Source organism: Talpa europaea, assembly GCF_964194135.1.
Source record: "Talpa europaea genome assembly, chromosome: 6".
Classification (NCBI taxonomy): Eukaryota; Metazoa; Chordata; class Mammalia; order Eulipotyphla; family Talpidae; genus Talpa; species Talpa europaea.
Window position 1 is genome coordinate 54,551,967 of NC_140072.1, and position 16,932 is coordinate 54,568,898.

At 42.9% G+C, this 16,932-nt stretch overlaps 1 protein-coding gene across 2 annotated transcripts in view; it reads right to left on the reverse strand.

The window, feature by feature from the left end:
- Positions 1-245: 245 nt before the first annotated feature.
- The window catches only part of DGUOK (deoxyguanosine kinase), a gene marked incomplete at both ends in the record, with an annotated part of 46,769 nt that continues 30,082 nt past the window's right edge, over positions 246-16,932 (reverse strand). Inside the window, 5 exons of one of the 2 annotated variants that reach the window (XM_084235678.1) lie at positions 246-272; positions 706-805; positions 1,908-2,023; positions 9,025-9,172; positions 12,547-12,734. In XM_084235678.1, coding sequence (XP_084091804.1) covers positions 246-272; positions 706-805; positions 1,908-2,023; positions 9,025-9,172; positions 12,547-12,734 — 579 coding nt within the window. Of the gene's footprint in view, positions 273-675; positions 806-1,907; positions 2,024-9,024; positions 9,173-12,546; positions 12,735-16,932 lie in introns of those variants that run through there. The other variant, XM_084235677.1, reaches the window with a different exon arrangement.

The following is a 16,932-nucleotide window of genomic DNA, read 5'->3' on the forward strand; positions in this document are numbered from 1 at the left end:
GACATGCTGAACGAATGAACAACTGGATCAGTAAAAAAAAAACCCAAAACTTAAATACACTTTATTTTAGCAGTTCTTGAGATATAAAAAAATAGCAACATCTAGTAACATAAGCCATGCATCAAGTGTCAGAGCACTCCAGGGTTAGGTAAAAGGGAATGGGAATAGGGATGGAAACATGATCCACTCAATATATTTCTAGCTTCAGAAAGTCAGAGAGACAAACAGAACATTCCAGAACATGATTACAGGTTCTTTACAAAGGTGTTTACCTGAGGGGAAGAGAAAAACCAGAAGTTAAATTTTATACTTTCAGCAGACTATCTACTAGCCCATCCACAAGGCCAAGCCCATGAGGTTTTTGTGAGGAAGGGAACATAGGCACAGAGATGAAATGTGATGTCCCAGGGTCATACATCAAGTGGCAGAGGTTGGATCAGAATCCAGAAGTTGCATTTCCCTAGTTCTAGAATAACTCAGAGGGGGAAATTAGTTGGGAATCACACACTACACGTTCATTATTTAATAATTATTAGTCTAAAATACTTTAGAGAACAGGGATTTTATTTGTAACTTATACAAGATCCCACAGGCTTTGGAGTGTGACATGCAAATTGAAGCACAAGCATAAGAACCATTATACTGAGGTTTGAAGCAAAGATAAAAGTACAATCACTAGAAAGCAAAAGTTAAGGTCTTCCCCACCTTTTCCAGGAGTTCTTCCTGTTTGGTTCCTTCTTCAGAAAAATCATCATTGACATCCAACACCAGCACTGGAATGTTCAGCAGAGTCTCAAAGTGTAGCCTGTAAGAAGCATGAATATTCAGAGGACAGAAAACAGAAAAAAAGCAAGCCAGGTTTCACATGTTCAAAATAATTAATACAATAGTAATAATAATTATTATTATTCAGAGGCATAGAATAATAATAATTATTATTATTATTCAGAGGCCGGGACTAAAGGTAGGAGACTCAATGAAACTGCATGTAAACCAGCAGCTAAAGAAAAAGATAATTCAATAAAGTTGGCCAATAAAAAGAGGGTTGAAATTTCTTTTTAGTCTTGGGGCTGATAATGAAGGTCTGAGCCCCAGACACTTTAAGGCGACAGCAAACCAACCCTGGGGGAGGAAAAGCATATAATAAAACGGACATTGTTTCTAAAAACTTTCAGCCCATCACCCTGACAGTTAACTATATCACCATTGTTACAGGGCAGCCCCAATGTGAAATGGGTTGCCTGACTGTGGGTCCTCACCCACGCGCTTAAAAGGGACTTATAATGAGACTCAACCACAGGTACACACAAAAAGGGTAATAAAGGGTTTGTTTACAAAAAGCGGAAATGAAGAAATGAATAACCCAGGGAGAAAGAGAGAGAAATTGGTGAAAGCATCCAACCAGTTCTGCTGATCTGGAACCCCAACAGCATGCTGTAAGCCAATGAAAAATCAAGGGCCCCCAAGAACCACATGTCTGGTTATATACCAAACCTGGCTGCTTAACTCCACCCACAGTTCCCAGCAATCCTCCCTTTGGTGGTGATGACATTATGGGATTTGTAGTCCTTGGTGTCTTGGATCTCTTTGGTTTGGGGTGGGGGTGGGGTCCATAAAACCTATTTGTGGAGTTTTCTCAGGACATCCTTTCCCCCCAACAACATCAACAATCATAATGTTTAATCTAGAGAACAACAACAACAAAAAGATGGAGAAACAGAATCTAAACAAAAGCCTTTTGGAATATACAGATTATATCCAATATTAAATTACTGAGTTGGATGATGCTTGACCTTTCCAAGCATTTCCAAAACATTCGGAACCTTCTTATGGAAGTGTATGTCCCTTTATGCTTTAACAGTTTGAATGAGGGAGGCAAGTCTCTGTCCTCTCTCTTCTCTACTTACTTGGTAGTCTTGTGAACAAGCCAGGCTTCGTGTTGACCATGAATCTGTTCCAGATAGGCCAGCTCTATTCCTTTCTCCTCTTGCCTGGCCCTCCGGCACAGTCGCTTCAAACAAACCTAAAAGACAACCCCCAGGCTGATGAACACACTTGTTATATTCACTAAACTGTTATACTGCTGTTTTAGCCTCTAAGACCCGCTTATGGTGTCTATCCCAGGTGCTAGAAGCCACAACTTTATTTCTGCTGCTTGTTTTCTTGTTCAATCAGGTTAATGGAAACATTACCCATCCTGGGAACATGAAATTTCCCTTTTTTCCCCTCTTCCCAACCACATACAGGAAGTCACTGAATTCTCTTTCATCTTTCTCCAGTTGGTTCTTTCCTGGCCACTCTCTCACTTCTTCCCTAGTAAGGTCCTTATCACCTCACTGGACCATGACAAGCACTTTCCTGCTCTCTGCTTCCTGGAGATGGTAAAGTGGCAAGAGCTCGGGCCTTATGGTGAGAACATCGTGGATTAATTTCTGTCCTTACCATGTACTAATGGTACATTCTTTATGGGCTTCCATTTCCTCATCCTCCATTCACCCCTACAAGAGTCTCTGAGGTAAGGCTTGTCAAGTTCCTAGCAAAAGTGTTCTCTCCTTCCAGTTCACTCCCCTTGGTCCGCCCTTCCACAGCATGGCAGTATTAGGGCACAACTCTCTTCACTGAAATACCTCACAGGCTCCATACTGCCGGCAGTCATAATCCTCAGGTACAAGGAAGTATGAAAGGCATTACATTTACAAAATGATAGGTAGCTTGAAGCTGCTCTTTAATACCTTATCAAACACTCACTCTGGAGTAGAATGCAAAATCTGCATAGGTAAAACAAATTTTTAAAAATGAGGCTTGAGACTACCTTTCCTCTGCTCTCTTACCCTTTCCTGAGTGTGCATCATTTTATTCTGCTGTCAATTAATAGAAAAGTTTGGGGCACACTGGCTCAGAGAATTTCACTCCTGAACCCATCACACAGGCTCTTCGGAGTCTGACCACGCTCCTGTGTCTCTACTATCAACTTCCTGGGCACACTGCTTCAGCCAGATTTGCCTTCCTGTGGGCAAGAAAAGCTCTTTCACATTGCAAAACTTTTGCTTCAGATGTTTATTCTGTCTTAATTGCCTGCTTTTGTCTGGCAAACATTTTGTTATTCGGTGTCATCTGTCCTGGGAAGAACAAATGGATTAACCCATTATTTAGGATTTCCCTCTTTCAATCACTTAAAAAAACTTTATTCCCAGATGTAAACTTTATTCCCAAAAGTAGTATGCAATCTTCACAAAGACATGACATTTGCTTTTCCTTCACATCCTTTCTTCTAGGGAAACAAAATTACATAAGCAAATTTCACTGACAGTCTTATGTTCAACTATTCAAATTAAGAGTAAGATCCAAAAGGTTAATACTTCAAGTACTTATCTATTCTTGTCGCTCCCTTTCCCCACTCAATTATTAAGTGTCCCAAACTTAGATTAAGTCTTCATTCTCAGGATTTTATAATTTACTTAGATAATAAATAAAATCTGCAAAATAGCAAATTAAGTGCTCAACCATGAGAGTCTGAATCTTAAGTACAACACTTCAGGTGAGGGAGGTAGCAATGTGGACTCTGGCAGACAAAGAGAAGTTAGTAGCAGTGGCAAGAGCTCCCCTTTAACCTCTGGCTCCAGGTTGCCGAACCAAACTTTAAGAGCCTGGTGTTCTGTTGGGCTCTAGAGCAACAGAGGCATTTTAGCTGCCTTGGACAGAGGGCAGTCCCAGGGCCCAGTCCTTACGGGAGTTCCAAGGGGCAGGTCAGAGTTGATTTTGTACAGGCTGAGCACAGGGTAGGGGATCAACAAATATTTGTGGCATGAATTTATTTAATTTTTAACCTCATCTCTATTTCCATTTATCTTGTTGTCACACTTCAATCTTTTCCATTTTTTTTTTAAGAGAGAGATCGAGAGAAATGCATTATGTTTATTGCAGCATTATTATTATTTTTTTTAAAGGGGAACTCTTTTTTTGTTTGTTTGTTTGCTTGTTTATTTATTTATACAAGCAGTGGGTACAGTCAGAAGCGTGGGAGGGTGAGAGAATTCACCAGAGCCAGAGCGGGGAGCAGAGCAGGCAGAAGGACCGCAGTTCACTGCTGAGGGGAGCAGTGGGAGGCAGGAGAGGTCTGCGTGCCATGAGGGACCCTCCTCCGGTGGCCGGGGAACAGCCGGGGATCGAACTGGTGCTGCAGAGGCTGCAGGCAGCTTCGCAAGCCAGCGATCAACCGCTGCGCCACTGGGGAGGCCCCCTCCATTTTTTTTTAATGAAATAAGCAAGCTCTACTCTTTTTATATATATATATTTTTAAGATTTATTTATGCATACAAGACTTGGGGTGCAGGCCAGAGATGCGGGGTGTGAGAGGATTCACCAAGACAGAGTGGGAAGAGAACAGGCAGATGGACTGAAATACACTGCTGAGGGGAGCAGTGGCCAAGACAGGAGAGGTCTGTCTCGCCATGTGGGTTGTTACCTGGCTGGCCGGGGATCGAACTCATGCTGCCGTGGATGTGGATTGCTTCATAGCGCGGTGCTTTAACCCCTTGCACCACTAGGGAGGCCCAATCTTTTCCATTTCTATTTTCATTCTTGCCTCTTTTTTTTTTTTTTTGTTCTGGTCTCTACTGATGGCTACTTGGGTTTGTTGTTTTCAGTAATATGCTCAACACCACCTTGCACATGAGCCATTCTAGCCATGGAACACATTGAGTACTGATGGAGCAAATTCCAAGGAGCAAGTTAACAGGTCAAAGCACTTGCTAGTATATTCTGCTGGACTGCCTCCCCAGAGGTTAACTTATTTACATTCCTACCATCAAGGCAGCTTCAGGATTTCTAAGCACAGCAAAACTACCTAATTTAACTCTTTACTATTGAAATTAAAAATACTATTGGAATTAATGAAAAATGCACATTTAAAAAAATGTGGCTTTTTGTTTTCAATTATATATAAGGACAGAATAATTGTTTTTAGTAAAGGTATTATTCATTTATTGCTTGCAGGCAAACACTGATGCTAAACTCTCCCTTTTTACTATTCATTTGCTTTACAGAACAAACTTTTCCCCTCAGAAATCTAGTTTGTCTCTTAGTCTGTCAAACATTGGCCATAGTTCTTATTTTACTCATGTGGTAACAATAAATAAATTCTTTATTAAAATATCCCACAGGAAGGAGATACCTGAATGTGAACAGGAAAGAGAGTGTAGTTGCAAACAGCAGGGGGACCCTCCTTCCCATCTGCCCCCTTTCCCTACCTCCCCAGGATAAGCTGCTGCTTAGACTTCCCAGAGTCAAGAGGCAATGACTGAACTCTGACTGCTCAGGGATCTGTCCTTAGTAGTCTGTGCTTTCCTAGTGCCACCTGTTCCCAGTATTTCCTGCAAACCATCTCCAGGCTGCAAGCAGTCCCCAGCAGGTCTTTCTTGACCTTTTTGAGGCACACTGCACTCTATTTTCCTGACTCCATGCACCTGGGGAGATGAGGCCATCATTTCTCTTCTGATTTTCTTTTTAATTATTGACTTGCCTACTGTGCTTCAGAATTTAGGGTAGAGTAGGCAGAAAGGAGCAAAAGCCCCTACATAGGTCCATCTCACAAGCTCCACACCCAGCATTTCAAGGACTTTGCATGGGAGCACTGGGCACCTGCACAGCTTTTTTTTATTTTTAAAATTTTTTTAAAGATTTATTTACTTTTATACAAGAACCAGGGTACAGGCCAGATGCGCAGGAGGGTGAGAGGATTCACCAGAATCAGAGCCAGGAACAGAACAGGCAGACTGACAAAATACACTGCTGACGGGAGCAGTGGGCGAGACAGGAGAGGTCTGCTGGCCATGTGGGATTCTCGCCTGCTGGCCAGGATCGAACCCGCGCTGCAGAGGCTGCGGACAGCTTCACAGTGTGGTGCTCAACCTCCTGCACCACCAGGGAGGCCCCTGAACAGCTTTTTTTTTTTTTTTTTTTATAAATTTATTTATTTATACAAGCACTGGGTACAGTCAGAAGCACGGGAGGGTGAGAGAATTCACCAGAGCCAGAGCAGGGAGCAGAACAGGCAGAAGGGCCGAAGTACACTGCTGAGGGGAGCAGCGGGCGGCAGGAGAGGTCTGCGCGCCATGTGGGACCCTCCTCCAGTGGCCGGGGAGCAGCCGGGGATCGAACTGGCACTGCAGAGGCTGCGGGCAGCTTCGCAACCCAGTGTTCAACTGCTGCGCCACTAGGGAGGCCCAACCCCTGAACAGCTTTTAAACAGATGTTTCACTTGTTTTTCTTTTTCTTCTTTTTTTTTCTTTTCTTTTCTTTATTTATTTCTTAAAGAGGCATGTATTTTATTCATTTATTTATTTATTTGTTTGTGTGTTTGTTTATACATGCACTGGGTACAGTCAGAAGCGCGGGAGGGTGAGAGAATTCACCAGAGCCAGAGTGGGGAGCAGAGCAGGCAGAAGGACCGAAGTACACTGCTGAAGGGAGCAGCGGGCGGCAGGAGAGATCTGCGCGCCATGTGGGACCCTCCTCTGGTGGCCGGGGAGCAGCCGGGGATAGAACCGGCGCTGCAGAGGCCGTGGGTAGCTTCGCAACCCAGCGCTCTACCACTGCGCCACCGGGGAGGCCCTCTTTTTTTTTTTTTTAAAGATTTATTTATTTATACAAGAGCTGGGGTACAGGCCAGATGCACGGGAGGGTGAGAGGATTCACCAGAGACAGAGCAGGGAACAGAACAGGCAGACTGACTGAAATACACTGCTGAGGGAAGCAGCGGGTGAGACAGGAGAGGTCTGCTGCGCCATGTGGGTATCTCCCCGGCCGGCCGGGATCAAACCGGCACTGCAGAGGCTGCAGACAGCTTCACAGTGCTGCGTTCAACTGCCTGCGCCACCCGGAGGCCCTGTTTCACTTGTTTTTCTCTTGGATGTTGCTGCCTCCAATTCTCACAGAAGGGGATGAGGTTGGGGAAAAGATATGAGCATTCCTGGGCCCCTGACCCCAATGCCATCAAAATAGCACCAAAATCCCCATTCAATCTCAAAATAAGAAAGCTATTTTTTTCTACTAAGATACAATAATCCTTCAACTCTCTTCATTCTATCTCAGTTGAAATAATCTCAACTAAACCCTCTCAAAAGATGACTGAGCTACAATTCATCATCATGATCACCACCCCCATCGTTTTCATCATTGTCCCTTTTCACAAAATCATTCAGAGTGCTCAGAAGGGAGGAAGACTTCTGCCTTCCCTACTGGGTCTCAGTGCCCAGGTCCCAGAAACAAGCCTCTGCACCTAGCCCAGTACCCTGTTTGACCCAAGAATGAGTACAGCCACTTCCTCAAGCTAACACTTTCTTCATGGTGCTGAGCTGTTACACTAAAGTTCTACTTCTCTTAGAAAAGGTTAGGGCAGTTCTCTCAATTCTGATGCTCAGCTTCCCAACCTACTGTTTCTTTCAGTTATCCCATGACCCCTACAGGAAATCTGTCACCTCTTCAAATTTCAACCATAATCTTCACTCATACAAGTTCACAGCACCCTCACTGGTCCTTGGCTCAAGCCACGACCTCTCCCTGGGGCCAGGACTTCCCTCCCTACCTGGACCCTACCCTCAGCTACTTCTAGTTTTCCTCTTTGGCAAAAGTATCCTTTCCCCTAGCCACTGACTCTATCCTCACCCCTAAAGTACAGTCGCCTTCATAATTTGCCTCTTCTACTCCTATTCTCAGGCAAAGAAGACTCCTGAAAGAAATAATATAAATGTGACCCAGTTGGTCACTTTGTTATTAATGTCTCTATCAATAATTTCAGCTTGGTTCTTTTCACAGAAAATTTACTCAGCTTAAATGAATCTCTAATTCAGTTTCACTTTAAACCTTAGATTATTTAATAGTCTAAAACCTAAATAGTAAACCTTAGACTATTTATTTCTGTGGAATCTCTTTATTTCCTCTTAAGATTTCGCTTCTACCACACAACATCCAGAAACTCCTGAAATAGAGACCCTTCCCACCCCAAATGTGGTTCCATCAATTCTAGGGCCTTTTTCATGGCTGCTGCCTCCCTGGGGCGAAGCCCTTCTTTCCAGTCTTCTGGAGTATGCATGACAGGGCTCTCGTACATGGTCATTTTCTGACCCTGCTCAATCTGATCTCAGGTTTTCTTCTGTCTACAGGCTCAGCCCTGTCTCTAAAAACCATGGCCTCTAGTCTGAGGGGAGCTTTTCCTCCTAAATGGTATATTCAGCATTTGACTAAACATTACATTTATGTCTCAAAAACTAAGAGAAATACATCTCCCAAAAGCCATCTTGACCTGCCTTGAGTAGGTACCCTACTCCAGAAGAGCCTGTAGAGATCTAGTCTGAGCCACTGGATTTCACAGACCCCCTTTAAACCTTAGACTATTTATTTCTAGGGGAAAGGTTTCCAGGGGTTGCCCATGGTGACTGCCAATCGGCAGCAGCCGAGGCCACTGACCCACGGTCTGTGAAGACTTCAGTGCTCCTGCCAAGTCATCACCTTATTGTGGCTAGGCTGAGTCAAGTCATGCAATACAGCTACCATAGTCCCTCCTGCCTAACCAGGGGCCTCCTCATGGTTCAAAGAGGGCTATAAATTAGGGCAGTATCAGGATGAGGTGAGAAAACTTCCTTCTCTTCTACCCCACATCCTATGCAGGAAACCATCAAGACTGATTCTGACAACCCAGTTAGAGGGAAGGAAAAGCTGAAGCAACTGACTATGATTACCTGATAAGAGCGCCCACCTGATAAGAGTTACCCTGGGTGACAAAAGTAATTCCCAGTTTGCTCTATGTTGTTGCTACATCAACAGGGATCCTTTCAATGCAGCCAATCGCTTTAATCCTCAGCTGCAGAGAGATCATGGATGCTCAATGCTAGAACTAGAGGGTGCTTACCTAGGGTTCTCTGTACTCTGGATGACACCCACTAATTAATTTTTTCAACCAGAAGATCAGGGGCTGGGAAAAGTTTCCTATGGCCCTTCTGTCCAGGGTTTTAGGTTCTGCCTTACCTGAGGAGTAGCCTGAAGGTAGATTAAGCCATGTAATCTGAGCCGGGAGGCAAACTCCTGGAGGAGAAAGGAATGCCAGTCCTGATAGATATGCCATTCGATGTCACTGAGGGAACCATTTTCATAAAGATTCTTTGCAAAGATATACCTGGTTGGGAATAGAAGTGGGATGGGGAAAGGAGAATGAGAAATGGAATGAAAGGTGAGAAAGGGAGAAAAGAAGAAAATCAATAACCAACTTGTTCCATGTCTGTTCAAATCCAGGTACAAGAAAGCTAAATCCAAAAATCAAACTAGTTTTGCCCCTTGCTTACTTCCACATCAAAAGGCGCAGCTTGGTAAACAGGATAGTAGAGATAACTAGAAACCATTGCTTCAGAAGGGTCAATTCTGCTTTCAAACCTCAGGCATCTTGATACAATTTACATTCCAAACAATGAACTCCAGTTTCTAAGGCAATGCTCAGCAACTGGGAAATAAAACTTGGAATCTATGTATAAGGGACTCAGGGAAGCATATACCACAAGGCTGCAAAAGTTGCAACAAAGATGGGCCTCCCTGGTGGCGCAAGGGGTTAAAGCACCTTCACTATGAAGTAATCCGCAGCCTCGGCAGCCTCAGCAGCATGGCAGCACCGAGTTCGATCCCCAGTCGGCCAGGGAGCAACCTACATGGCGCAGCAGACCTCTCCTGTCTCGGCCGCTGTTCCCCTCAGCAGTATATTTCAGTCAGTCTGCCTGTTCTGTTCCCTGCTCTGCCTCTGGTGAATCCTCTCACCTCCCCGCATCTCTGGCTTGCACCCTAGCTCTTGCATGCATAAATAAATAAATCTTTTTAAAAAAAAAAAAAGTTGCAACAAAGAGAAGAGGTTTCAGAGTTATATTCCTGCATCTGACCAACGCTCCTAAAATCACTGGTTGTTTCTCAGCCTGTTTTTTCCTCTGTATAAAGAGATAACAATACAACCTAACTCACAGGGTAGTGAGGATTACATATAATACTCACAGGTGTTCAGAAATGTGACTGGCACATAGAATTCAAAACATATTAGTTGCTATTATAATGACACCTTTGATAGGCTATGAAGAAATTAATTTGAGAATTTCAGAAGTAAAGTCTCCCAGTCTGGAACAGTCTTGCCATAGTCCAGCTAAAGGCAATAAAGAGGTGACTTTAGTAATTCAATTTCTGAACAATGTTTTCAGTTTCTTCACAGGTAAATTAGAATTAAGATTTATAAAGAGAGAGCCTCCCCGGTGGCACAGTGGGTTAGGCACAGCACTGTGAAGCTGTCCACAGCCTCTGCAGCATGGGTTCAATTCCCAGCCGGCCAGGGAGATTCCCACATGGTGCAGCAGACCTCTCCTTGTTCACCTACTGCTCCCCTCAGAAGTGCTTTCAGTCCATCTGCCTGTTCTGCTCCCTGTTCTGTCTCTGGTGAATTCTCTCACCCTCCTGTGCCTCTGGCCTGTACCCCAGTTCTTGTATAAATAAAATTTTTTAAGAATTAAAAAAAAAATCTTATGAAGAGAAATTAAGAATCTATTAATAAATCCTAAGAAAGGGGACCTTGCCTTTCTGGAGGATGAATGCTGCTTTTCTTCTCCAAAGCTGCCGGTGATGGGCAGCAGAGGGAGTGGTGCTGAGTGCCAGGGGAAGGAACGACTGCAATTCCAGTGCAGGGGCTGAGAAACACATCAGCATAAAGACCCAGGCACCAGGGTCCCTGCTCTAAGACCACATGCTTTTAACTCAAACAAAAAAGATTCCGATTCCTTCTTCCCTTTCAGCAAGTCTCTCAATCAACCCATGTTAGTCCTTTGCAGCACATATGAATGTCCTGTTAGTGGAAGGCTGCTCTGCTAGTAGGGACTGAGCCCATTTTGCTCACCGCTGCAATGCTGCACCTAACCTGGTGCCTGAACATGGGTGACATTCAATAATTTGTGCTGAGTAAACAAATAAATGAATAAATTTTTTAAAAGAATGGAGGAAGGGTCTAAATTACCATCAGGATTAGAATGTGTAATTAGTTATCCTTTCTGTCTCAAAAATGAACCCTCTGAAGAAGACAATTCAATCAATCCACATCTATTCCTTTGTTAAGATCTTGTAGCTTCTAAACAATTTCTCTTTCTTTTTTTGGATACTTCTTTCTGGGGGCATCTCTCACATGCCTACCTCACTAAAGAGCTGGAAATCAAAAGATTCATGGAGAATCTGTTTGCAAGCAACCCAGGTGGTTATATGGAATCCATCTTCCTAATCCAAGAGGCATAGCTTAGGAAAGGGAGAGGAAAATAGGTAGTAATATATCCAACAGTTGAAAAAGTACCAAAATCTACAACCCCACCATTTGTAATTCAAATATTTAGCTTTGACAGAGTAGGCTCTCTCTTTGGGTACATTGAGAAGGAATGTGCAGCTGTAGGGGTTGTTTTACCATCTTGCGTGATTTTTAGATGTCAAAAAAAAAAACAACCAAAAACACAACATTTACAAGCATACTCTTTTTTTCCTCCCCTCCAGGAGGCTTTACGGGCATACCAAAAAGTAGAACAATTTGTCTAATTAGTGCCAATTTAGTGTCTTCAGAAGTGAACAGAACAGACAATGAAAATGTAGCATCTTCCACTTTGATAATGCAAAGGGGCTTAAGACAGATCATTGTGCTCTAAAGCACAATTTTAGAGTAACACAGGCCATTCATAGTTTTCAGTAATAAAATCCTGAGCAGATCAAGGTACCTTCACTTCATCTCTAAACAGCTTAAACACAAGCCACAGCCTGGTCTTGTGGCAGAGCCAGGAATTCTGGGGCCTGGATGAACTAGTTCTTCTAGAACAGATGGGCCGACTTCCCAAGCTAGCAGCTAGACTTCATTAAAAGTGATTTTTACATCCCATACCCACATGTGGCTGGGATGATGCCCAGCCTGACACAGGCAGTGGATGTCCATCAAAGACTGGCCAGCACTAAGTCCTGTCATATAACAAGGGGCCAAAAGGAGCAAATCTGAAACAGATGTCAATTTCATAGATGTGCTATTTCAACTTAGAAATCCTTTCTTCAACAAGAGAAAAGGATGACTATATCTCCTGTGTCATTTTTGGACCACAACTTTTAATTTCATTAGTTTTCTTCAAGGTGATAACCAACCACTTCAAGGTAATAACCAATCACTGATTCATTTGCTTTCCTAGAACATACACTGTTACTTAAATATCTGTTCCTTGCCTTTCAGCACGTGATGGTTGTACAAGGTAGCTTCCAGCTTGCCTCTGACAGAAAAGAATAAGGGAACATAATCAATGGCAATGTGATAAATTAAATGCATTCAGTTTATGGAAAACACAGTTTATGAAAAACTTTGTCAGGGAAATGTAAGTCTGAACAAATCTGTGTAGTGTATCTGCACAGTTTTCCAAAGTACAATTCTCAACATCCAGGGTAATGCAGGGTTTGAGCTGGAAGAGAAAACATGCAGCCCTGAGCACAGGGCTTAAGGGTCCCAGGTCTTACCTGTCACTGTACACAGACCTCTCAAAGATCTGTACCTGCTTGTTGGTCTGTACGAGTTTCTCAGGGAGGGACTCCAACTGTACTTTCAGGCGGCTCATAAAAGAAAATGTCTGGAATGTGTAGGACCATCTTGTTGGTTCCTGATACATCATATCCAGCAAGTTTCCGAGATTTTGGATAGTGCAGGCCTAGAGAAAATTGCAAAAGAGGAGAATTTCCTAGAAGGCATATTTATTTCATGGGTGTTTACCTTCTCCCCATTCCTGTGCAGGTTTAATAATAAGGGAAGCAATTACAAAAGTATCCCTTCACTAAAAAGATACAATCACATTCCTCAGCTTAGTCAAGCTACAATAGAGGAAGAGAATTTTCCTTCCTTATTAGACAGGAATCTGATAGAGATCCCACCTCTAAAATACCAGAGACGAGCAGTCTGTCTGAGAAGTTAATGATCATAAGCATCTAAAACTCTAGTTGGGGGGCCTCCCTGGTGGCAAAAGGGGTTAAGCACAGCACTGTGAAGCCAGCCACAGCCTCTGCAGCATGAGTTCGATCCCCGACCTGCCAGGGAGCTACCCACATGGCGCAGCAGACCTCTCCTGTCTCGCCCACTGCTCCCCTCAGCACTGTATTTCAGTCAGCCTGCCTGTTCTGTTCCCCACTCTGTCACTGGTAGATCCTCTCCCCTCCACACCTCTGGCCTGCACCCCAGGTCTCATATGCATAAACAAATAAATCTTAAAAAAAAAAAAAAACACTCTACTTGGCATCAAATCTTTCCACTATAACACTATTTGCCTCTCTATTGACTTCCATCAGTGGCTATTTCTTTTTCTTTTTTTAAAATTTATTTTTATTTATTTATGCATACAAGAACTGCAGTGTAGGCCAGAGATATGGGAGGTAAGAGGATTCACCAAGACAGAGTGCGGAGCAGAACAGGAGGATTTACTGTAATACACTGCTGAGAGACACAGTGGGCAAGACAGGAGAGGTTTGCTGTGCTATGTGGGTTAGCTCCCTGGCTGGGGATCGAACACTTGCTGCAGTGGCTGGTGATAGCTTGATGGCGCTGAGACTAACCCCTGTGCCACCAGGGAGGACTTCTGTGGCTATTTCTTCGTAAGCATTTAACCCAGACAAGAAAGCAACTGATATTTAAAAATCTGACCAATCAAAGAGAAGTCTCTTTCATAGAAGGGTTACAATTTACTAAATAAACAAAAGCAGACAAACAACTCTCCTCCATTCTCAGACTTATGGAAAGGCTTTTGAAGCCCTACTTCATCAGCATTCGCCAGCTGGGAACATGTGTGGGATACTCAGGAATCCTGGATTCTTTTTCCTGGGCTCTGCCACTGACTCAGTGCAAAAGTCAGTTTTGTGCAAAACACTTTGCAAATGCATTCACTCAGTCACCATTAACTTAAGGCCTGTGTGGATAAGGTGTTACATGGGATAGGTGCTATACTGAGTAGAGAAAACAAATTAAGACTTGTTTCATTGTTCACTGTACGATCTTATCTCATTTTATCTTCAAAACAGTGTGCTGAAGTAGGTACTATTGTTATGACCTTCTTCCTAAGGAAAACATTCCTTCAGAAAGGTTAAGTAACTTACTTGTCCCAAGATGATCTGGCAAGTGAACACTGAATAGAGATTCAAACCTGGCTTTCTCTACCTTCATTTTTAAAAAAAAAGATTTACTTATTTATGCATACAAGAACTGGGGTACAGGCCAGAAGTGCGGGGGTGGGAGGAGGGTGAGAGGATTCACCAAGACAGAGTGGGGAACAGAACCGACAGATTGACTGAAATATACTGCTGAGGGGAGCTGTGGCCAGTCAGCAGAGGTCTGCTGTGCCATGTGGGTCAGCTCCCTGGCAGGAGATGGAATTCCTGCTGCAATGACTTCGGATAGCTTCCTAGGTTGCGTGTTAACCCCTTGTTGCCACCAGGGAGGCCCTCTCTACCTTCATTTTAATACTTCTCCACATAAAGGTGAGCAAGACATGGTTCCCAACATCACAATGCAAAAGGGAAGGGGATGACAAGTATATAAAGAACTAGACTATAAGCAGAACATGTGATAAAAGGATGATTACATATGGTAGAGGGAATCTGAGAGTTTCTGGGTAAAGTGGCATCAACCTGGTAAGGAAATGATATGTGGAATTTCCACAGATGAAAATGGGGATAGAGAAAGGGCATTTCAGGGAAGACAAAGATATAGGCCCAGTTTGGCTAAATATACTCCCAGATAACAAAAAAAAGGCCTCAGTACATTGGAAGACTTCACCAGGAGCAATGCAGGTAGAGAGAGTGGATCACAACACAATTTTCCTCCTTTCAACTCCCAGTCCTCCCCCCTCATTCCTCTACAGCAGCCTCATAGAAGGTCCCTGGCTAAAAGGTGGAGGTAGAAGCAGGGGCCAAATCTGAAAGACTTGAGTCTCTGATGGTGTCACTAGAGACTGTAGAGGGCCTGACTCTGTGGAAGCCCACAAAACAAAGGGGGGGTGGGGCACTGTGCTGGCAGTTACACTAGGTTGACTTGGTGGAGCTATTCCTCCAGCAGGCTCGAGGCTACTGTTCTTTTGGGTTTTGGGAGGCTGTTCTGAAACAAAAACTGTATAGGGGCCTACACAATTTCTGCATCAATCCATCTCAGCTACGAAACAAATACAACCATCCCTTCAAACATATAAACAAATACAAGGACAATCCGGGATATAAATATAGTTAACAATTCAAAAGGAGAGGACCAATCCTGGGAGACAAGAACTATTGCCAGAAACAAGGGAAAACAGGAAAAGATCAATGAGATTCAAGAGATTGTCACATTGATAAAATAAGAACAAGCTGTCATAAAAAAAGGAGCAATATGAAGAAATGCAATTGCCAAAATAAAACACCCAAATGAAGATAGTAACTAGCAGACTGCGTTCTGCAATAAATCTAATTAATGAATATTTTGTAAAATTTCAGGCGTAAGAAGTTCTCCTTAAGAGAAAATTAAAAAAATGAAAGTGTTATAAAAGAAAGAGGGGATGAGAAAATGAAACTAGACTACAAACTAGACTAGAAATGATAAGGTTTTAGAAGGAGGAAATCTAACAGACACTGTAATATGTAAGAAGTTTTTGCTTTTTCTCCCTTCCCTCTAGAAAGAAACAAGATATAATGCCATGTGTTCCGCCTCACTGTAATTAATACAATTTTCTATCACACAACTTTCCAAAGAGAGGTTAGAATAATCTCTTGAAGCCTGATAAGTACTCAAAGATTCTAACCAAGGAAATGATTTTGATGAGTTCAATACACAGAGGTGAAATATTACTCCCAACAAAGAAGAGTTAAGCAGAGGAAGAACAGTACTCATTAGGTGTGTGTTTCTCTCTCATTAAATTTCACTGTTACTGAGAATCTCTATCTAATAGCAAACATGTAGTATCTCTAGGTATTTTAGAAGAGGAATAAAGTCTAAAACCATATTACATTTGGGAGCTATAGTCAGAGAGAAATACCCAAATTGAAAAAGAAGCTAAAATCCAAGATAAAAAATTAAAGAAAATTTCAAGAGACATGAGAATGTCCACCAGAGAAAAGCCACGAAGTAGCAGAAAAAATTACATATTTACATATACAGCTTTCACTTTCTCAGACCTGTACGTGCACACCCACACACACACAGTAGCCACAACCAGACTCATCCTGGCAAAATGTCAATAATTCATAAAAACAAAATACCAGTTACTTATTTTAAAAAAGGATCAACAGAAACTACTTTTTCTATTTCAGAGAAAAAGAAAGACATTTTAAGACAAGCAATCACTCAGAAATTATACTACCTATATACTCTTTCTGAACTTCTCTAAAATTGAAAAAAATGAATCAGAATAAAGAATTTAGAAATGGGAAGAATTGATAATGAGAGAACAGTGGTCAGTGATCAATAAGTAGAACAAAGTGTAAGCTATTATTAATGTTTAGATGATTTCAATATATCTGGGGGATGGAGTCTGCAGAAAGTGGCAGTAAAAAAGTACTAGGTTTTTTGTTTCCACAGATATGCCATTAACATTGATAGGTAGGGCCTCCCCGGTGGTGCAGCCGTAGAGTGCTGGGTTGCGAAGCTGCCCGCGGCCTCTGCGGCACTGGTTCAATCCCCAGCTGCTCCCGGCCACCGGAGGAGGGTCCCACATGGCGCGCAGACCTCTCCTGCTGCCCGCTGCTCCCCTCAGCAGTGTACTTCAGTCCTTCTGCCTGCTCTGCTCCCCGCTCTGGCTCTGGTGAATTCTCTCACCCTCCCCCGCTTCTGACTGTACCCAGTGCATGTATAAACAAAACAAACAAATAAATAAATAAAACATGCCTCTATTAAAA